This window comes from Pteropus medius, unplaced genomic scaffold (assembly GCF_902729225.1).
Source record: "Pteropus medius unplaced genomic scaffold, Ma_sr-lr_union100, whole genome shotgun sequence".
NCBI lineage: Eukaryota > Metazoa > Chordata > Mammalia > Chiroptera > Pteropodidae > Pteropus > Pteropus medius.
The window spans coordinates 5,252,160-5,275,470 of record NW_024356333.1 but is presented as its reverse complement, the minus strand read 5'-3'; the positions used below and the strand labels follow the sequence as shown (position 1 = coordinate 5,275,470).

The 23,311-nt window shown below is 49.4% G+C and overlaps 1 protein-coding gene across 9 annotated transcripts in view; it reads right to left on the bottom strand.

The window, feature by feature from the left end:
* Positions 1 to 18,104: 18,104 nt before the first annotated feature.
* TPK1 (thiamin pyrophosphokinase 1) overlaps positions 18,105 to 23,311 on the bottom strand; it is a 278,577-nt gene continuing 273,370 nt past the window's right edge. For all 9 annotated transcript variants that reach the window (XM_039861312.1, XM_039861315.1, XM_039861320.1 and 6 more), the window contains one exon: positions 18,105 to 19,553. In XM_039861312.1, coding sequence (XP_039717246.1) covers positions 19,435 to 19,553 — 119 coding nt within the window. In that variant the 3' untranslated portion in view covers positions 18,105 to 19,434. The remainder of the gene's footprint in view (positions 19,554 to 23,311) is intronic.

Below are 23,311 nucleotides of genomic sequence, written 5' to 3'. Positions count from 1 at the left end.
GAGACCCAGGCGCTGCTTTGGCAGCAGCCTCAGGAGGACCGGCCGTTCGGGGTCCCGCTCAGTGTGCACCTCGGGAGGCTGGGGAGGGGAACGACCACTCTGCACGTGTCACCTTTCTTAAGGCGGAATCTCCCCTTTCTTCCTCCTTGCCCCGCTGCGGAAGTGCCCTGGGGTACAGCGGGGCTTCTTACTCTGGTGGCACTGACAGTCTGCTGGGGGGGCTTCAGAACTTTCGTAAAGTGAGATAATTCTTAAAACAGAAACACGAGCAGAGCAGTCTGGGAGGACAGAAAAGGAACCGGCCAACCCGCGCCCATCCCCATCGTTCCTCGCCTCTGTCCAGTGAGCTCTTTCTGAATCGCCACGGTCGGCCCAGCCCGAGTCCGCATCGCGAGCTCCCCGAGTGCGTTCTCTGTCTCGTAACTCTGTGCTTCTTTCTCTTCAGTACCTGCAGGAGTTCATCATGGGTCTATGTTTGTCCTGTAGTGTCCTCCAAATCTTAGAAACTTAGGCAGAAAGGAATTTATTGAAAAATATATGAGCAGCTAATAGATTTGGGGGCGGGGGAGGGGGCTGGAAAGTCGTGCTGGGAAAACGGCTCTGCGGCCATGACGTTCCCACCTGCAGAAGAGCCGAGGGTGGCCGCCGCGGTGGGCGCCTGGACACCGGGGCCGTCCCCGGGCGTCATTTAACCTCTGCGTCTCCGAGTTTCTCCTTTAAGGTGCAAAGCCCCGAGCAGAAGCACCTCGTGGGCCCGGTTTTGATCCCGCCTCACACGCGTCACGTGGGCAGAGGCGGGGGATGCTGGCCGTGGCTTCCCACGGTGGAGCTGGAGCCTGCGCCCCCCCACAACCCACAGAGGAAGGCGGCTCCCGGAATGGGGAGGCGTTTGCAGGGGGAACCCCTCTGAGCAAACGTGCCCTCCACGCGTGGCTTCGTACCCGTGTTTTCCCAGGCGATTCAGATTGGCCCGGATCTGCAGTTCCGACCTTTCCCTCCTCTTGCGGCCGGTCTTGCCGGTCGCCCTCACGGCCTTCCTCCTGGGCCCTCCCTTCACGCAGGGTGGGAGCTGGCGCAGTCTCTCGGCCCCTTCTCATGCTGTCTCCTTCTTCCAGAACCGCCTGGGAAAGGAGTTAAAAAGGCAGATTCCCTCGATTCGTTCTCCCTCCCCCGCAGTTCCGATTCTGCATTTCTGGAGTGGGACCCAGAACTCTTCAGTTTTTAGCAGGTGGCCCAGGGGATTTGGACGCTGGTAATGGCTATTCTCTGAGAAACAGGGTTCTCATCTGTTACAGACGCCGGCCAACATTTGCTCTGCCATATCTCTCAGATCTTTTCCCCAAACAACATGCCTTCGCTATCGCAAAGACTATTTTCGAGCCATCTTTCTCTGTTTTGGGCTTTACTATCTGTCCATCTGTCTCACCATTGCTCGTCTGAAACTTCCCACAGGCGTCCCCGAGGCAATGACATCAGGCAGAAAGGGGGGAATTGCCTTCTCCTTCCCTGGAGATTTGGCTGCGCTTCCAGAAGCTGGGCTCTGCGAGGCTGCTGGTTGGGGGGCAGCGTTGGGGGTGGCATTAGATACTTGGAAAGGCCCAGGCACCGACCATTCGTGGTGGATGCTGGCTATAGAGCTATTTTGGACCCAGACAGTCGTAGACAGTATCCCTGTGTGCTTCTGTGTCCGCCACCCAGCAAGCCCTCACCGAGGCCTACCTGCACTGCCAGCCACAAGTCCCATTAGTAGCAGAGTGACCTTCGGGCCCTTCTCAGTGACGTTCTGAAGCCAGGGTGCTGAGCATGACTGCAGCAAGCGTTCGCTCCCCGTGTGGGCACATTATGCCCGTGCCCTTATCATTTCTTTTAAACCTCTTCCTCTTCGAACTTAATGGTGTGTTCAGAGGTTTGTTTTGTACTGTGGAGCTAGTCACATAAAGTTATTCGAAGGGGTCTGTCATTATTCACAACCGTGGCACCAACACTGGCTTTACCTCCTCTCTTTCCAGTGAGCAAAGGCTTAGAATAAGGAGGCTGCCTCCCTCCACGCTGGCAGTTGTTTTATTAAGAGGGTTATACAATTTTATTTTGTCTTATCCTTTATATATTGATATGGTTTTACGTCTTTTCACCTTGACATTTTCTTCGTGGGTTTTAATTTAAAAGCTGAAAAAGGAGTCTCCATTTTCTGGACCTCTGAGTTAGAAGGGGGTTGTAGTAAATCATTAGAGGCAAAGAGATGAGACAGCCCCATTTGTCCTGGGAACATTCTACATCACAAATTCAACCTTAGGCTTATGAGAATGCTAAACACCGAGGCCTCCGTGAGCTCTATTCCTGACCGTGAGCAAGGAGCAGCGTTGTCCCACGCAGCCCGTAAGAACAGGCACGGAGTCGCTGCTCCCTCGTTTCTGTGCATGAAAACACTGTGCTTCCCGATTAAATTGAGGGGCCAGTGGGATGACTGGCAGCTCAGTGCAAAAGCCGAATAAATAAAAGCTTCTGCTTACCCTGAGCACTTCCAATTTATTTAATAATTGTGGCAAGATGAGTCTAGGTTCACATACTCAGACATGTGAGAGATACCACCTTTATGTTCTCTGAGTCATTTTAATTTTGATGCTAAACCTCTGTCCCTGTAAGGGCTTCTCCCAGGTTCTGGGCCACGTATGGTGGAGGGCAGCTGGTTTCTGTCACCTGTCCATACAGGTCACCACCGAGACGTCCGTTAGCCTCGTCCACACATTTCCTTTGGGCCTGAGAGCTCTCTGTGGGAGAGAGGCTCTTCGACAGTCTGGACTGGTGGTCCTCTCTCTGTAGAAATTGCTCTCTGTCCTCTGTCAGGGTGTCTTGCTGCTCCCCTCCTCCCACGGTCACCCCCTCAGTCCAGGGACAGCTCTGGACTGAGCCGTTTGCTTCTCCGGTCCACTCTACCCGTCAACCCTTGTTGTTAGACTGAATTATTAGCAACTGAAAACTTAGTTCATCTCTCCCTGAGAGCAGGGAGGACGAGGGCTCGGGAAGGGCGCGTTTGCGTCCCATTCTTCTCTCATAGCAAAGACAAGACAAGGAGAAGATGGGTCCCGGAAGTCTCTCGTGTTAGCGTCCGGGCATTCGTTCAGTTCCCGCCGCGTATAAAATTCACCGCTCGTTGCTTCTCGTGAATTGGCGCCGACCGTACCTTAGCCACCCCGTTACGCGTTGAAGGCATATCGCCCCTGCCATCATCAGTCAGGGTTCTAGGGTGCATTCAACAAAAACTGATTCTTGCACATTTAAGCAGAAAGGTCTCCGTGCGTCAGGGAAGTCTCCCCATCCTCCAAAAAAAAAAAAAGGGAAAAAAAACAAACGACATGGAGTTGTGGCGTTAGCCAGATAAATGAGATGTAAGACTAAGTGCCGAGAAGAGAGGCCGGAGGAAGGAGAGGGGCTGGGCCCTGGGGGAGGAGGGGGAACAGGCGAGCGCGACAGGCGCTGGCCCTCGAGGCCTGCACGGTTTGGCGAGGACGTGGACCTCTGTGCATAACGCGAGGGGGCCGAAGAGTGAGGCAGAGAAGCCCCCGTGACACTGTCTTCCTGGCGGCCTTGCTTCGCGGGTGGCACAGTGTCACACCCGAGCTCGGAAGGAGCCATCGGATGCCACGTGGTTTGCGTCACTGATGTTGAACATCGTCCAGAGAATGCCACGAGCAGAGGCAGGCCTGTCCCTGTGCAGTGTGGCCTTAAAGCTGTTGACTGCTCCCTCATGGGGCAGTGAAGTGACACAGTGTGCGTTAGTAAGGCTCGGCTGCCACCTGGTGGAGGAAACTCTCCCACAGGCACATTTCAACATCGGACAAAGAGATACAGGCATATGCCGTGAGTCAACTGCGTTCGGATGCCCAGAAAAACATTCTCATAACAAAGTGGTTGCTCGGGGGCATTAAAGACTCACGTGACTGTAACTGGGAACCCGGCGTGCACGCAGAGATCAGGATGCGCACGTGGGGTCCTGTCTACCTGCAGATAGGGTTGGTCGTTAATCAGACAAGCCTCGGGCACCAGGGTCAGGGTCACTGTCGTCTAGGGTGTTGTCCAGCTCTGAGGCTGTGTGAGTCTGTACGGAGCTCTGGAGAATGACTTTGAGGGCCGCATGAGTAGGATGCTTCTGCCAGCTGGAGCTAGAAGAGAATCCTACCCATTCCAGCCCAGGTATGAAAACTCCTAGAAACCACCCACTTGTAGCAAATTCACACAGGAAGAAGCCTCATTCCCTTCATCAGACAGCAGCCCTGTGCATGTGAAAGGCGGAAGGGAAAAGTGGGCAAGGTAGCCCTCGCCGATGCTGGGCACCCGGCAGGTTTTCCTTAGGCTGACTGCTCCCTTGCCAATGTCCGAAAGAGCCACACGAGCAGACAGGAGGCGATCTGTTCGCCTTTGGGTTCTGGAACCATCTAAGATGTAAGAAAGACATCTTGATATGCAGAGCGATTAATATGATAATACATTTGATCCAATTTACACCCCTTCCCAAATTTCCTTGGCTCCCTTTTCCCAGGCCATGGGCTGCTTGGTCCATGAGAGTCAGCCACCACCATCCCCCCCTCAATACTATGTGTCCCTCACCTAACACCCCTGCCCGCCCTGCTCTCCCCCAGGGTGAAGGCTGGGTTCTTTGGGTCTAGTCAAGCCAGTCACAACTGCAGTGCTGCCGTCTCTCTGGAGAAGTCAAAGCAGACCTCGGCGAGGTGCCTGGGATGCTAGTGGAGGTGCAGGGGGTCGGGAGTGGGGCGCAGGCAGAGGCAATAGCGTGTGTCAAGGCCTTGAGAGAGCAAAGAGCATTCAGGAAACTGGAAGACATCGGTGTGGCTGGAGTGCGGTGAGCGGACGGGAGAGGACGGGTGACCCAAGGGCCTTGCGGGCTGATCTGGGACCTTCGCCTAAGCGCAGTGCTAACTACATACAGACATGCACGAGCAGCTTTGCGTCTTAAGGAGACCACTCTCTGCAGTGTTAGAGACACAACCTGAGGAAGGGAGACAAGTGAAGGGCTGGTTGGGGTGTCTCCCACGTGAGCTCATGGCAGTTAGGCTCGGCCACCACAAAGCCCTGACTAACGCACGTGCCCGCTTTCTCACGCCGAGTAAGGCGGGCAACGCACCTGGACATGAGGAGGCTTATCGTTAAGTCCGTCTCCACTGGGTTAAGGGTGGAGCCAGAGCTGCTTCTGATAATAGAAACGTCAGTGCCGAACGGCTGGCAGGCGCTTGGGACAGCAGTGGAGAGATGCTCCCGCTGGCACTCGCTGGGCACGGTGCTGCGCGTGGATTTAAACAAGCCGATCGAGGTGGTAATTGATAATCCTGGAGGGAGGGTACGTTCACACCGTGAAAGGATTTGAAACACAGTTTGAACTTAATCATTTGGGTGAGGTTATTTCATAGTTGACTGATTGAGCAAACTATTTTTAAAGGGTGCTAATTAAAAATTGCCTGAGGTTATCAATTTGCTGCCAGAACTGCAGAAAAATGGGCATGGAAGTGTTTCAGTCCAGCTAATTATTGAATAAGGCATAAGACTCGATTACCATGTCGGGAATTTCTTAAATGGGCATATTTTCATTTGGAGCATATATATATATATATTTTTTTAATTTAGGAGAGGAGTTGTGGAAAGACCAGCATGCTGTTGTGTCTTCTGTGATTTATTTTGTCCATCATTAATTATGTTTAGTGTTGTTAGGACAATTCTTTGTACACACTGGACTGAGGAGCCTCGGGGTCCTGACCATGGCCTCCTAATTTCATGGGGTAGCACAGAAGCCTGAAACCTGAAGCGGATGATTACCACGTCTATCTCAGTCATCAGAGTCTAACGGCTTAGTTAGAGCATTCAGCACGCCGGGAGGGTGGTTGGTGCAATTCTTCCTGATGCTTTCCCACTTTCTTTTGACTATTCTACAAATTAGTTGTCTCCGGGAAATCTCAGAATCAGATTGTAAACTCCAAGGAGACAGGCACCACGTTGTCTTATTCGGTGCTCAGTTCCCAGTGCCGGGCATGCAGTAAATCCTCAACAAGCAGGTGTCCAATGCGGGAATTCACTCTGCCGGATGATGCACTAGGGGCCTGAGCTCCATCTCGAGTGCCAGGGACAAGACGCGGTGGGGTGGACTGGAGTCGTGGGCGTGTTTCCTTATTAAGTAGCGTGCTCCAGGGAGGCCTTGCTGAGAAGGTGAGATTTGAGCGTGGCGAGGATGCAGCCCAGGGGGGATCTGGGGAGGGGCATTCCAGGCGGGAATGTGACTGGCCGTGTTTGAGGAACGTGAGGGAGACCCGCGAAGCTTGAAAAGAGTGAGCAGGAGGCGAGGGTGAACCACGGGAGAGGGGTGATGGGCGCACGGGCCAGATCCGCCGAGCATTTTGGGTCCATGTGAGCCCTTTGGCTTTTTTCCTAAGCCAAAACCGCAGGGTTTTGAGTAGAGAAATGCTGTGGTCGGGCATTGCAGCTGTGCTGGGGACAGTTAGGGAGAAGGACAGAGTGGAAGCAGGCACCACCGCTGGGCGAGCGCAGTGATTCAGGTGAGAGAGAGTCGTGGCTTGGGCCAGGCGACAATGGCGTAGGTGTGAGAAGTGGTCAGATTCCGAGTGCACGTCGAAAGCTCCGCCAGCCCAGTGGCCTGTGAGAGAAAGGGGAGGCGGGAGTGGCCCGGGGGTGTGGGCTGGAGCAACTGGAGGGACGGAGGGACGGGGTTGTGTCGCTGAGATGGGAAGGCAGGAGGCGGAGCAGGCTTCGGGGAGCACAGCCCAGGGCTAGTGCTGGGCGCATTCGAGGGTGACGTGCAGATGTTGACCGAGGGCACAGTGTTAGACGAGGTCAGTGAGAGTGAGCAGAAGGTGATAAACAGAGGAGATGGCGCCTGACGTCGCAGATGTCTGCTGTTGAGGCCGGAGGAAAAGCGCAGGGCAGAGAGGAGCGGCCAGCGGGTCGGGTGGAGGCGGGAGAGAGCGGTGTCCTGAGGTGGGGGGCCGAGCGGGTGCAGCGTGTCGGGCAGCCGGGCACGTCGCGTGCGATGGTGGCTCCAGCAGCGTGGACGTGGCGGTGCCCGCGACGAGCCCGGGGTGGCGGTGGGCAAGGGGTCATCGGGGCGGGTTCAGCGGGGAAATGGAGGGGACTTTGGAAAAAGTGCATTTATCCAGAAAATTTCGAAAGGAGTTTCCTGCAGAGAACAGAGGCACCAGGTGGTAGCCGTTAGAGGGAGCGGGGTCACGAGAAGAATCTGCGTGTTTAAGATGCTATTTCTTTCTAATGCTGGTGAGAATGACCCAGGGCAGCGGGAAGGGGCAGCGGGAAGGGGCAGCGGGTTGCGGCCGTGCAGCGCGGCGGCCGGGCGTGGCTGAGGCCCGGGCGGGTCTGCCCTCCGGTGAGGCCCGTCGTCGTGGGCACATCATTGTCTCCAGCTCCTCTCAGGTGCGGGGGAGGCAGAGTTGGATTTAATCAGAGTCCTGGCTTTGCCAGGTGAGCACAGCGAGAGAGGCGAGGGGACACGCAGGGGCGTGATTACGGTGACTGAAATCTAATCGGAGGAGGAGATGCTCAGTGTTTTAAGATTTAAAAAAATTTTTTCCGTTGCAGCTGGCGTACAGTATGACATTGGTTTCTGGCGTGGGCGTAGCGGCCAGACGTTTCCACGGCGTACGGAGCGATCTCCTGAGAGTCGAATTCCCGGCCGGCCGCAGCGTAGTTATTACCGTGTTATCACCTAACTCCCGCACCGTGCATTCTGTCCCCGTGACTGTTTTTCTATCTGGCAGTTTGTACATTTTGATCCTTTCTCCTTTTTCACCTGTACCCGCAACCTACCTCCCATCTGGCGACCCTCGGTGCGTTCTCTGCATCTATGCGTTTGTTTCTCTTCTGTTTATTTTGATTTTGGGGTTCCACATATATGTGCCATCATATGGCATTTGTCTTTCTCGAACTTATTTCACTTAACACGGTGCCCTCTAGGTCCATCCATGTTGCTGCAGATTTTGATAAAGTTTCATTCTTTTTACGGCCGAGTAGTATTCCATTGTATATATGTAGCACATCATCTTTATCCCTTTGTCATGGACACTTATCTTGGCTACTGTGAACAGGGTTGCAATAAACATAGGGGCGCATAGATCTTTTTGAGTTAGTGTTTTCGATTTCTTCAGATTAGTACCCAGAAGTGGAGTTGCTCGGTCGTATGGTAGGTTAATTTTTAATTTGAGGAATCTCCACAGCGGCTGTACCAATTTGCAGTCCCACCCACAGTGCACGAGGGTGCCCTTGTGTCCACGTCCTGCCCACCGCTCGTTTTGTCGATGACTGATGATAGCCATTCTGACAGGTCTGAGGCGATAGTGTAGTTTTAATTCCTCTGATTACTGACATTGAACGTCTTTTCATGTCGATTGGCCATCTGTATGCCTTCTTTAGAGGACTGTCTATTTAGGCCCTCTGCCTATTTTTTTTTTAAATCATAGTTTTATTGATATTAAGTTATACATAGGAGGTCTTTATATATTTTTGGATGTTAACCAAATGATGAATTCCTTCTCCCAACTGGTCGGTTGTCTTTCTGTTTTGTCGACGGGTTCCTTGGCTGTGCAAAACCTTTTCGTTTGATGTAGTACCATTTATTTTTGTTTCCCTGCCCGAAGAGAGAGATCATAAAAAAATATGACTACGAGCCATGTCTCAGAGTTTACTGCCTATGTTTTCTTCTAGGAGTTTTATGATTTTGGGTCTCACGTTTGAGTCTTTAATCCATTTTGAGTTTATTGTATATGGTATGAGAAAGTGGTCTAGTTTTATTTTTCTGCATGTATCTTCCCGTTTTCCCAACACCATTTATTGAACAGACTGTCTTTATCCCATTATACATGCTCGCGTCTGTTGTCATTTTAGTTCCAATGTGTCTGCTGTGGGCCTCTTTGAGTTTATCTTGTTGGGGACCCTTCGCCCTTCCCGAGCTTGTATGTCTATTTCCTTTGCCAGTTTAGGGATGTTTTCTGTGCTTATTTCCTCAAGTAGGTTTTCAATCACTCGCTCGCTCTCCTGTCCTTCTGGTACTCCTGTGATGCAAATGTTAATGTCCCAGAGGTCCTGTAAACTATTTTAAAAAAGTCTTTGTTTTTGGTACTCCCATTGGGCGTTCTGTGCTACCTTGTCTTCTAGATTGCTGATTCAGTCCTTTTCCATCTAATCTGATGTTGATGGCCTCTAGTGCAATCTTCATTTCAGTTATTGTAGTCTTCATTTATTTTATTAGTTTCAAGTATTCAGTACATTGGTTAGACATTTATGTAGTTTATAAAAACAATTGTTTTTTCTCTCCTCTGCCTCTTCACCGAGCTATTACATTAATGCTAATTGCATTCCCTGTGCCGTGCTCCCCATCCCCATGACCATCTATCAGCTAATTTGTGCTTCTTTAACCCATCACCCCATTCATTTCTGACTGGTTCTTTTTTATGTTTTTCTATCTCCATTTTTTTTTTCTTCTTATCTCTTTGTTGACGTTCTCACTGAATTAATCTATTCTGCCCCTAAGTTCACTGAGCATCCTTATAACCATCGTTTTGAACTCTGCGTCTGGTAGATTGCTTGTCTCCATTTCTTTTAGTTCTTTTTCTGGAGTTTTGTCCTGTCTTCATTTGGGACATGCTTCTTTGTCTCTTCATTTTGGCTGCCGCCTTGTTTGTTTCTGTGTATTAGGTAGGTCTGCAAGGTCTCCCAGTCTTGGCAGAGTGGCCTTATGTAGTAGGTGTCCTGTGGGGCCCAGTGGTGCAGTCTTCTTGGCCACCTGAGCTGGGTGCTCCAAGGGTGTCCCTTGTGTGGTTTGTGTGTACCTTCCTGTTGTAGTTGAGCCTGGATTGCTGTTGGCACATTGGTGGATAGAATTGACCCTCAGGCTGACTGGCCGTGAGGTCTGGCAGTGACTACAGCGGATGTGCTGCTGTGTGGGGGTGGACCCCATGGGCTGGGGTTTGCTCTAAGGGTGCTCTGATGCCTGCTGAGTCCACCCTTTGGGTGTGTCATTTGTGCAGCTAATTGGGTGATGCTCTGGTGTGGTCTGAAGCCAGCCACAGGGTGTGTGGATTCTGGGATGTCTTAGGAGGGATTCTGGTGCAAGTCAAGGTCAGCCCCTGCCTGTGCCTGGCCTGGGACCTCCTGGTAGGAACTACAAAGTGATCTGTGGTTGGCGCCATTGATGCTGGCCTTGGAGCCACTTAGCAAGAGGTGCAGAGCACGCCGGGGCCAGCGCTGCTTATTCGGGGTTTGTGGACTTTTGAGAGATTTTGGGAAAGTTTGCAGTGCAAGCTGTGGAAGGCTTCCTGCATTGGAAAGCCATGGGAAGTTGAGGCTTGCCAGCACCCCAGGAGAGAGCTGCCCTGGCCCCCGCCCTGCCAGCCCTCACCCTGAAGCCAGTTTCGTTCCTCCCCCATGTCCCTGGGGCTTTCCGAGCTGCTGCACCTGGGCTGGAGCTCAGAGCGAGCGAGTCTGTGCCGGGGTGAGTTGTGCACAGGCCCTTTATGACCTGCAACACCTCGGTCTCCAGCAGCCCTCCGTCTCACTCGGCCACGGTCCCCTCTGGTGTTCACAGCCAGAGGTTATGGGACTGGTGCCCTGGGGCTGGAGCCCTTTGCTCCTCAGGGCGGACCTCTGAAGCCCAGCTATCCCTCTCATTTCTTCGCCACCACAGGGGGCTGTGGGGCCCCGCCCGCTCCACGTCTCTGCACCTCGTACCAGTCTTGGTGTGGCTCCTTCTCTATATCCACAGCTATAGGACTTCTTCTGTTCAGCTGGTCTTCAGGTGGTTCTCGGTGATGGCTGTCCTGTAATTTACTTGTAATTTCGATGCGGTCGTGGGAGGAGGTGAGCATGGTGTTCACCTACTCTGCCATCTTGACTGGAAGTCAAGGACAGATTTGTCAACATTTGTTGAATGAATATATGATTGAATGAAAAGCTGAAATATTGTTTATCAAAAAATTTTAAATTGTGTTTTAGAGTAATAAAATAAATGCTGTATTTTAATGCCTGAAAAAATCGAGTGAATCAGACAGTGGGAACCTCCGCACTGCGTGTGCCCGGCAGCCTTTGCCGCGTCTCTGTCCGCCCGTCTCCCCACGCCTGCCTGTGAACTTCCACTCAGTGCCTCGAGGATCTGCCTGCGCCCGCCTCTGTGTGTCTGCGCCTGTTCGTCTGAATGTATTCGTACTGTTAGAAAATCTTTTTTATTAAAACGTGACATATGTGGGGATTTCTAAATATTTAAAATTGCATAATATATTTACAAAATAAAATTTTACTGTACATGCTGCTTATTTTCTTAAAAATATGGAAAAAAGACAGAAGTAGATCTAAGAGAAAAATGACCTCAGATTTCATTATTCATAACTAACCACGGTAAAAATTTCAACGTATTCCCTTCCGGTATCTTCTGCGTAATTGTGGTCCAGCCGTTCACATGCACCGCGTCCGTTCCCTCTCGACTTACCCTGTTATGAACGTCTCACAGACGCCTTTTTACTCGATGCATGGACGTCCTGCTGCTGCTGCTGAGCGCCAGGTTGAGAGTCGAAGGCGATGCTCACTAGCTTTCCAGAGGGTTGGAAGAGGGGAGGAAACTGTTTCCTCTCTCTTCCCACCTCCTCCGCCCACAGCAGCAGTCCCGGGCGGGCCCCGGGTCTGCGGTCCTCGGTCTCCGCTGCCAGCATCTTTCTTTTGTCCTTGTCCGCTTTTCCCATCTCTTTCTCCTGTTCCTTTCTCCCTCTTTCATCTCTCACTCATTTAATTATCATGGAAGCCTGTGGGGCATCATTGCACCCCCGTGTCTGCCTTGCCTAGCACTCAATTTGTGTTTAAAGACAGTAATACGTTTGGAGTATCCCATTTACCTGGATTTTCCGGTTTATTGAAAGTTAACTCTTTTTCGTTTTTATTTTTTATGTATGTTTTTTATTGAGGTAATATTGGTTATTAACGTGTGTTTCAGGCGTACAACGTTATAATTCGGTGTCTGTAGACACTATAATGTTCTCACCGCCAAAAGTCCAGTTACCAACCGCCGCCATATATAATTGACCCCCTCCACCTATTTTGGCCTCACTCTTGACCCCCTTCCCCTCTGATAACCATCGGTCTGTGGTCTGTACCTATGAGTGAGTGAAATGACACAGGTTTTTTCTTTTGTCACTTAGCATAATACCCTCAGCATCCATCCATGTTGTTAACAAATAGCAATATTTCGTCTTTTATGGCCGAGTAGTACTCCGCTGTGTGTATGTACATAGATCTCATTTGTCCCTTCGTTCATCGACGGACACTTAGGCTGTTTCCATATTCTATTGTAAATAATGCTGCAAGGAGCAGGAGGAAAATTAACTCATGGTTATAAATGCAACAGCACAGGGGGCGTCTCCTGCCTGGGACCCTGGAACTCTCATCAAACCCAGGACGTGTATTTTTATCTTCATTCTTCCATCCACTTTCTTAAACAGGTCACACATTTTACCAGCCACAAATCTTCAGCCTAGAAACCCGAGTAGCAGATGCAATAGCAGTACATTTTCAATGTGGCCATGAGAATACATTTGCAAAAATTACAAAGTTAAAATGGCTTCTGATGATGTTAGCTTAGCAGCACAAATCTTGAAAGCAGCATATGTCCTCTCCGAGTTCATAGAGGTATGAACTCTTGGCTTTCCCAGGGAGTTACTCAGCATAGAATCTTGGGGGTTAGTTTAGAGGCCAGATCTCACGAAAGTCTGCCCAGCCTTTGGTTGGATTGCAGGGAGCTTGCCAAGTGGAGAGGGGGCAAGTCCATTCTGTGCTTCTCGGATGGAAAAGCGTTAGGGGATTCTTTTTACGTTTAGATGAACATGCCTCCCATAAAGTCTACAAAATACTAAAGATCCTCGTATATGAAATGTTTTGAGGCGGCTAAAATAGGAATAATTGGAAAATTCAGTAACTCGGAGCTTCTGTAACTCCTTATTCTTTATCGTCAATTCATCCATCCGATCCTCTTTGATCTAATATTATTTACCTGATGTTTGTGCTCTGGAGGCTTAGTGCTTATAGATCACACATCTACCCGAGAGAGGTGAAGCCTAGGGCGGCTGGTGGCCAGCTGTTCCTTAAACAGGCATGACTGACAACAGCATTAGTATTCACATAAATACGCCATTTACGTAATTATGTGAATACGCAATTACCAGCAACATCTAATCTAAAAAAAAAAAAATTGAAAATGATTTGCATATCTACTTCTTAAAATTTAGGGCAAATTTTTCATTTTGTAGAACACGTACTTTCTTCCTGAAAAATTTCTCTCCTACCTCCATTTAGCCTTAAGAAGAATATATTGGCCTCGTCATCATTTAATCTGACTTTTTCCTCATGAAACTCATTATTCAGTGCCACTGGTATACAGATATTCAAACTGACCGTGGTGTTCTGTGCCTTGCAATGGAATTGAATAAAACTTGGGTTAAAAGGTCAACTTTAAAATATGCATAATAAATTCACTGACTAAAAGCTATCCCAACAACTTTCTGCACCGTTTCTTCTCATTATTTATGTGGGCTTCTCTGAATTTTAAGAGGTGCCAATGCAAGAGCAGGTTGTGTAGACCACGGGGGCCTGGGAAATTTTTTTTCATGAACTGGGAATGAAAGGGAGAGTGAAAAGTATTCCTAAAATTAACGAAGTTGATAGAGAATCGATGGACATTTAGTATTTCCTATAGTACAGAAAAGTCAAACCTTTATTCTAAGAAAGCCTTTACCTTATGTCCTTCCCATATTTGGTCCCTTAGCCATTGTATCAGAAGTGTCACTATTTTTGAGATTATTATTTTCCAAATCTTATAACCTGTAATATTTCAGTTACTGGGGTTATCCAGCAGGGCATGGTGGGGCTTAGCATGGGAATGTCTGTAAGGGACAGGTGATTCTAGTGTCTTACTGTCACATAGAAGGTTGCTCCATGCATTCTACAAATATTTGCTGAGTGTATTAATAAAAGTAGTATGTAGATAAGATTTTTGGAGAAGAGAGATTTTTTCCAATAAAAATTTTTTGTGTGATAAATTTTTAAAACATTAACAGCTATTTATTAAAAGAGAATAGTAAATCAAAATAAGTTTTTTTGTGTGTGGGCAATTCAGTTGGAGACAATATATCATTTTTTAATGGTTTTAGATTCCTCAGGCTAATTTCATATACATGTTAAAGGTTTAACTTGTGGAACAAGTAGATGTAAACAATTAAAATATCAGACTCGAATGACACAGTCTGGAAGTATTTAAAATTAACACGTATTCTTGTCTGTGGTCTGCGCTGACTCCTGACAGCCAAGGTCATCCCTTGAATTTCCAAAGGTGGAAATGATTCCAGCTCCAAGACTTCCAACTCTGAAAATTCCTTCGCTGACCTTGTATTTTCCATTTTTCCCAACAAGTCAGGCCACTCAGACGTGCTCTTCACACTTACTTTGACCTGGGTTTTCTTAGTCCACAGCGGTCTTCCAAACCTCTGCCATTACTTGCCCATTTTACTTTGGCTTTGACTTTCCTTAATCTACCCATTTTACGCATCTTAAAATTTCCTGGCCTTCTGACGTTCCTTTATTTGTTACTAGGTGAGTTTTGCCTTGGATGATGTCTTGGTGCCTGGGACGTTATTTTCTTCTTCAAATGTGTGAGTGAGCGAGTCGAGAAGCAGGTCTGTCCAGCTGAGGCTCAGAGCCCTTGTGTTTAGGGCTGAGGGACCTTGTCAAAGGGAACTTCAGATCTACTTAAATCCTGGGTGGTTAGGGGTCAAGGAAAAGCATAACGGATTGCAGGGACTAGGGAAGCCATGCAGGGTGTTCCTGGGGCCTGGGTACAAGTGGGGAGGTTAGGTAGCACCACGCAAATATTTTCTGCACACCTGCTGCAGATGAGGCCCTAGTCTAAGAGGATGTAGTGGAAAACAAGAAGCAAAAAGGCCATTCTCCCCACAGGTTTATATTCTAGCAGAGAATTCGTGATGTTAAGCAACTAAACATAACATATGCTATTCTGATAGGACTTTGCTCCGTTCCTGCAGAACCTCATACTCATAATTCTCCATGTTTGTGTTCAAACGTATAACTGGCTGTTAAATATTCACTAGTCTTTAAAGGAAATAAATATTTAAGGTATGATTCGTAATCTTTTATCAGTTTCTTCCATTGTTAGTTAAAAACCCTTTTCAACTTTTGGACTAACACAGTATTGTATATCTTAGATTTCTTTGTTCTCATGGAGCAGCTGGAAGTCTTTTTATGAAATACTTCTTTTTTCTTGACTGTGGGTGACCTCCAGGGCCCTCTTTATGTTTCTCTAGTCATTCGCGGGGGTGGCGTTAGCTTGTATCTTGCTGAATATAAAGCCCTACCTTTCAGTGGTAGAGTTAAGTACATAGGGCACACGTCCCCAGATCTGTTTACTTATGCGTTACGTGCGAAGGATGATGTCACCATGACCTCATCCCAGGCTGAAGCTGTTTTGTGTACAGTGAGATCAAACATGACCTCTGAGCCTCCAGGGGAGCCAAGCCTATGGAGAATAATTGATCCTGGCTGCCTAGAGAACTGTTTTGAGATGAGGCTCAGACTGGGGCTCACCAGAACTGATTGATACGTGACATCTGCCGTGGGCCAGGAAGGCTAACTTGTATGCGCCAGGAATTTTCCATTCCATATAGATCGACTTCCTGGGAATTGCTTGACCTTGTGGCTTCAGTTTTCATCTCCCCCAGGTATGAGGATCTCTTACTCTGAATAGAATGCTCTAGATACAACTTAATCATCGAATGCCCTCCCTTCCCAGGAAGTTCAAATGATTTTATTATTCCCAAATAGGATCACTGTCAGCCTGCCCTCACTCGTAGGATGGTCCTCTTAATGTATAGAATACAAGCTATTATTAAGTGATAAAAATTAAGTGGTAAATTCTCATATTTGTCCTAAATTAGAGGTGTATGCTCAGTGCAGAACTCTTGCATAACACGCACACATACACACATCCTTTTATGCATTTACCCTACTCCTTGGTGCATATTTTCAATCTAGAATAGATTTCTGGATGTTTTCCAATTTTGAATAAAATTACCAGAGTACTGTGCATGTAGACTGGGTCAGAAGACAACATTTATTTCCAGTTGGTCAGGGTAAATATAGTGCGAAAGTCACCATCCAGACCACATTGCGTTTATAATCACAGAGCCTAAGGGAGACAATAACTTCTTCCTGCTTACTGGCTGGGCATATGCCATCTGTCCCAATCACATCAAATCCATGTGCCGCTTTGTTCTGATTGTTCGAGTAAAGCTTTGGAAGGCATGAACTTGAGCAGGAGTGGTAAGTAAGGTCTCTTTCAAATGCATGGCACATAAATAGAAGCATGACACACATGTTGGAACAGTCAGCTCTGTGGACGCCCCGCTGTCATGGCCACCACCTCCTTGCTCTGAGTGATCCTCTGTATTGTGAAAGGGCCCTCGCTCCCATCTCGGCTGTCCACCTTCTTAGTAAAAATTCAGGAATGAGGACATTATTACAGTGCCCAGCCTACATCTGGGAGTATGGCCTGACTTATTACATCGGAGTCACTTGTGACTCCAACCGGGGTTGCAATAGCTCCAGCCATTTTCCAGGCTGCCCGAAGAGAGGCATGGTCATAGCATGTTTCCACGCATCAGAGATCTAGGTGACCCAATGCCATTTTGGGGTGACCATCGCTAGATTTACAAAAGCTATAAATCCAAGGAACAGAGCGAAGTCAAAGGGTCAAGGAACACAGGTCACTTTCCAGCGGGGCCAGCTTCTAGTGTCTGTTTTGGCTACCAGCTGGCAGGATCGGAACGGAACAGGCAGGTGGGCAGAGGGGCGGCCTGGGCAAGTTCCCTGGACACACCCGAGACCTCATCGTCTGCACACTCATAGCGTCCGTCTGAAAACAGTCGGTGGATACTTGTTTACATATGTGGTGGGGAAGCAGAACATTGCACTTGAATAGTTTTAAGGAATGGAAAGGGGTCAATACTTAATTCTCCAGAGTCCTGGCAGGAATGGGAGGGTGTCCTCTGCTTTAAGAAAACCCTTCCGTGGTCTCCCGTGGCCACGGCGTGGTGGGCAGGCGGGTGATGTGGGGTAAACCTGGGCCCCCCACCCCCGCCACAGCGCTCGCTAAGCTTCGGCAAACCAGACTTCCCGCAAGTATCCACTTAGTAACACTGGGGAGATGTTCAGGGTGACTAGGACAGGCATTCTCCTGCAGTTAAGTTTCTTAAGACGAGGGACACATTTCTTTTTCATGTTGTGGACACACTTCTCGTCGTGTACGTGCAGTGGCCGAGCTGGACTTGCAAGCGAAGCAGAAAGCGCTGGGGCTGCCGTGCCCTAGGCTCGCCACCTGCTCCTGCTGTCCAGGCGCCGTTTGGGGTCTTGGGGAAGCTGTCCGGCCGCAGGCTGCGAGTTTAGGGAGCCACGGACGGGCCGGTGCCGGGCCTCTGCCCTGGCTGCTTGGGCGCGGTTTCCGCGTGAACGGGCAGGTGCGCGGTGTTTGGCCGGGAGCTCTGCGCTCCGTGTTTGCGCTGAGACGCGGAAGGGCCTGGAATCGGTCTCCTACCGCGCTGAGTATGTGACCTGCGCTCTGATCCCTTCTGCTGCCTCGGGGTTCTTCCTTCTCCGAATGCTCCGGCGGTTCATTCTATTAGTCTTATTTTGCCAGCCTGTAAACCTCTTAGAAGGCAGTCTGCCTGCCCTTCCTGTCTAAGTCCTACAAGGTAAACAGGTCTACCTATAATCCCTATTTTATAGGTGGGGCCAAGGGTAATCACCCGACACGTGATCTAGAGCGCAACTTCCACGGAAAGCACGAATAGTGATACCCGGCTGCTCTCTGGAATCGGACGAGTGCTCATCCTGTGAGCACATCTTTTAGATGTATATATACATATATGCGTGTGTGCGTGCGCGTGCGTATGTGTGAACGTAGATTGTGAGATTTATGACAATGAAATAGTTGAGAAAAGGCTGTTTTCTTAAAAACTGACCACAGGCACTTTAAATACTTTTATTTGACATCTGGATTTCAATCTCACATATATTTGCATAAATAATTTAAAATGATCGCTAATGATTAACCTTCCACACTTGCATGCTGGTTCAGCAGACCCCCTTTCCCTGCCCACTGACCCGCGCCCCTCGCCCTGTCCTACCTCAGGAGAGCGGCGGGCCCCTCCCCCACGGCCTCCCCCGGGCGCGGTGGGCACGTCCCCCTGACTTCCAGGGTAACATGGCAACGCTTAGTTTGGGAAACAGGACAGAAGAGGGTCAGAAGCTAGAAGGTCTCGTCATAAAAGAAATGGGGCTACCTTTGAGTGCCGCGGGGGCCTAACCGCGTCACCCTGTGCGCCCCCTGCGGGGGTGGGGGGCCTAACTCTGTGGGGTAACTGCGTGTGGGGGTGCAGTTCGCGCGCCGCCGTCCCGCGCCTTCCACTTGCCGGCTGGGGAGAGGGTTCAGGGACAGCAGGCGGCCCGCAGGGCTGCGACAGGAATGTGGGCTGTCCCCTCCCCCGGGCTCCTCGGTACCCGCTGTGCGCCCGTCCCCCCTGGTCGTCTGAATGGACTTGTCCATGAACCAGTGTTTTTTCAGGCCGCGGTACGCCGGGGACAAGTCCGTTCTTATGCTCGTCTCCTCTGCACAGCATTTCAGTCTAGGTGGTAACCGATGGGGGCGGTTTCGCTGGGTGGCTCCGCGGTGCGTGGCGCGCGGGCGTGAGTGCGTCCGCAGGGCTTCGTGAACTGTCATTTTCCTTTTTTGCCATTCTCGAGCTTCCCCAACCACGTTTCCAAATCTGATAATTAGTTCACTGATTCTTGATTTATTTTAAAAGACAATAACAAAGACATCTCTATCCGGAAAGAAGTTTTCTTCCATATCACATAGAGGAATCTCATACTGACAGGCACTCGGAAGCAGCCCTGGTGTTAAGCGTTTAAAGAGGCAGAAGGAGGCCGGTCGGCGGGATACCACAGAGGCTCAGCTGGCCCTGCTCTGCTCGAAATTAAAGCAATTTTCTAGGATAAATGGAATGATTAATAACATAAGAATAATCAATACTGAATGGAAAGTGGAATGATCTGCATTAATCTTCCAACTGAGGGTAGAAGAGCTTATTTACTTCCTTCAAAATGACCCCCACCCCCACTGTGAAGCTGAGATCTGTCTGCAGTGTGACTTGGATTACACAGGCACTGGCATCTTTAAAACCAGCAGGCTCCCCCACGGGGAGGTGTAGGTCCCTGCGGACCAAGGCGGACGCCCTTGTCCAGTGACGAGTCCTTGGCAGACGAGGGGGCGGGGCACAGCAGCGAGCGGATCCCGGGTTAGGTTTTGATGGCCATGGTCCAGAGCAGCGGGTGGTCCGTTTCCACGGTCACCACACCAGACCCGTCGTAGGTATTGGACGTACTGACCAGTGTTCCAAAACTAAGCACGTGATTTGCTGTAAGAAAACGAGAAAAAAAAAAAAAGTTTAGTGAAAGCCAACCTTTCTCCCGTGTAGAACGACCTTGTCAACATTTACCAAAAAGCAGTGACGCTCGGGCTTTGCAGAAGATGCAGAACGTGGGGCCCGGGGGCGTATGCGATGCGGGGTTTGAGAACCCGAAGCTGCTCTCGCTTGTAGCTTCTCTTCTTGGAGCTGGTTATTGGTTAATTACCATTTTGGGAAGATATGCCATTCTCATTACCAAATTTCATTAAGTTTTTTTCTTTTCCGTTTTTTCTTTACCAATTATAAAACCAAAACCCATTTCTGTCATGGGCTACTTACTTGCCTGGTGCAATTTAAATTTTCCTTGACGATTCAAGAACATTTTAAAAACTCTATAAAGATGCAGTTTTAGCTTCAAGTAGAAATGATATCAGGCAGGAAGCTAATTACTTCGAGAAGGCATAGGATTTTGGTCATTTTTTTTCTCATAAATTAAGAAAAGCCAAAACACACAAGACTTACTTTTTGTAAAATTAATAGGAACTCAGAGGTCAAAGTGGACTTTCAAGAGTGTAACCCTGAGCAAGCCGCTTACGCTCAGCTGTACAGTGAGGCCAGGGATGGGGTGACCCTGTAAATGTCTCAGTTATCCAAGGAAACACTTAAGAGTCACATTATATAACAGTGTATATTTGTAAGTTATGTAAATGCATATGTATATATGTAAATCTCTATTTACAATTTCTAATTTCTGACAAGCTAGCTGAGGTTCATGCCGAGGCAGACTGGTGCCCTTGCTTCTCTTTGCTTACGTAAGAGCAGTTCTCTTGAGCAGCGTGTCTGTCATACATATATATATATTTATTTTTTTTTGCTAAAGTTCAAGGAGCAAGTTGATGTTGTGGAGCCCATACTGCCAGGGTCAGAAGAGACCCCCTTTCCTTCAGAGTGTAACTAAAGTTGTGCTCTTTCAGGGGAAACACTTCTTGCTATAATGCCCGCTTCCCACTAGAGGGAGCCTGTTATCTTTCTGAGGACATCTTTGAAAAGGAAATTTAAAAAATTCAGAAATAGTATTAACAGGATAATACGTAATCAGTATCACCAGTTCACTCAGTTTGCTTTTTAAAACTCAAAGTACTTATTTTTCATAGTTGCCAACACCTCTACTAACGTAAATACAAAGTTGTAAGGAAAAGCTATACAGGAACACAGCCTCCCGTGACCACCATCCTAGCTGGTCATTCAGTACTGGGAGCTCTCGCCGCTTCAGGCGTCTGCAGCTTTTCTGACGTGACGTTTTAAGTGATATTAATATGCACATACATTAAATCTACAAATCGAGACACTGATACATGGAGACAGGGTCGGGGTGCTGGCTGCGGAGGGGTTCACAGCACAGTCCACATGGAATCTGCTAGGGAAGGAAGCGTGGCTCTCCTGGAGGGCAGCCGGGCCTGGAATCGGGGTGCAGCCTGGTCCTAGGGTTTTCCCAACGAGGGGAAGAGTTGGGGAGCAGTCTGCACGTTTCAAACCACTTATTCATGAAGGTGACGGAGGGAGCTTCAGCAGGCCTGCCAGCCCTGAAGTGGAAGCTCCTAGGGAAGAGCCCGGTGTGCAACCCACCTGAAGATCCTGGAACCGGATTAGATTAAAACCCCGGTTTTCACCTGAGCTCAAAGGAGTGTCGATTTGAGTCCTATGTCTTTCCCTAGGTGAGCCTAGCTAAAGGCTTGTTAATTTTATCTTTTCGAAGAACCAGCGCTTTGTCTTTTCTTGTTCTTTATTCCTGCTATAATCCATTTTTCTCTTGCTCACTTTGGGCCCAGTCTGCCCTTGTTGCTAGTTCCGTGGGCACAGTCAGGTTGTCTGAGGTCTGCGGCTGCGTCTCAGAGCCGCTTTCGGGGCCTCCTTCCGTGTCGGTTTGCCATGTCTCCGCTTTCACTCGTCTCAAGACACTTCTTCCTTTTTAATTTCTTCTTTAGTCCGCTGGTTGTTCAGCAGACCGTTGTTGAATTTCCGTGGATTCGTGAATTCTCCAGTTTTCCTTGTTACTGATTTCTAGTTTCACATGAGTGCGGTCAGAGGAGCAGGTGGCTGGTATGATTTCAGTTTTCCTGGACTTGCTCAGGTCGGTTTGGTGGCCTCGCACACGGCCTGCCCTGGAGAACGTTCCACTGTCGTCCTGCCCGCCCACGTGTGGCTGCACAAGGTCCTACGGGCACCGGGTTCTCTGGGCCGTGGCAACCGGGCTACGACCCAGCCCCTCACATTGGGGGGCAGCACAGCAGGCTCCCAGGCAGGCCTGGCTCGCCGTTGGGGACCTGCGTCGGCGGGACTGTGCACAGAATCCCCTGGCCACATGGAGCCCCAGCCTGGCTCTACAGGCGGGAGAGGCCACGTGCCACTCCAGGTGGGGCCGTGCAGCTCCCTGAGTGCCCTGTCTTGGTGCCCGGTTGGGTGGGCTGCAGGCTGTACCCCGCAGAGGGCAGGGAGGGCTACGAGTTCGTTTCTCTGGGGTATGACCCAAGGCCAGCAAGGCTCTTGTCTGGAGACAAATTAGGTAGATTCATGTCCCAAGTTCCCTGGCCCAGTGGTTACTATCCTGGTCCTGCAAGTGAGTGGGGCCATCAGCTGGGCTCTGCGCTCCGGGGCCAGTGTAGCTAGGGTTGCAGGGTGGACGAGGCAGATTCCTAGGTGCTCTGGTTAGGTTTCCTGGTCAGGTGGGGCAGGAGGCCATATTCAACAGTAGGCAGGGCTGTAAATTACCTCCCCTATCTGGCTGGGGCCACAGGCTCCAGGGCTGACAAGGCTCTTGCTCAGGGTCCAAGTTAAGAAGAACTGAGCATCAAGCTCGTTGGCTAAACAAGGCCACCATCCTGGCTCTGCAGATGGGCAGTGCTGCTGGCCAGGCTCTCGGCTCCAGTGCTGCTGGGCTAAGCAGCTTCCCGGGCACAGGCCACATTCTAACACAATAAGTATTCAAGAAATTTCTATCTTCTTTGCTTTCTTCTGTTATTCTGTCAGTCAAATACTATCAGATTTCTCCCACCTTAAGTCTTTCAGAATGAAAAAGGTTATGATTTAAACAATTAACAGATGCCTTAATTTAAGTGATTAGTTTATAACTAGCTGAGCAATAGAACGAGATAAACTTCGAAGTTTTGCCAGACTAGCTTTCGTGTGATACTTAAAATCCTTTCAGGTGCCGCCTGATATGTACAAGTTCATTTGTGTGACAGGTATCCGTTAGGGCTATATCGTGCTGGACCCCAGGGGTGCAAAGATGAGTGCCTCCGCCTTCCAGGTCTGCACATTTTGGTAAAGGAGAAAGATGCACATATACAACCAATCAGCAGACAGGGCAGAGGCAGAGGCTGAGGATGGAGACAGGCTGGTTTGTATATGCAAGTGGGAGGTATATGGGGGCACCGCAGCCACCCCTGGGGGCCCAGCCCCTGGGCCTGGGTTCCCAAGAATCTATGGATTGACGATGGTTATTTTCTAAACTAAGCAAAAAAATGTTCAAAGGTAACGCAGATATTTCTAAAAACAATGAAATTGAGAGAGCAAAAGAGAGGGGCGTGGTTGAGCCCTGCCCGGGAGGCAGTGTGCAGAGGGGTAATAGGAGATGGAGTAACTGCCATTCATCCAAGACATGATCGAACACTCACGGTGTGCCACGCGCTCAAGGTACAGCAGGTTTTCACCTGCAATTTATAGATGAGGAAAATGAAGCTCACAGAGGTTAAACGAATGGGCTACGA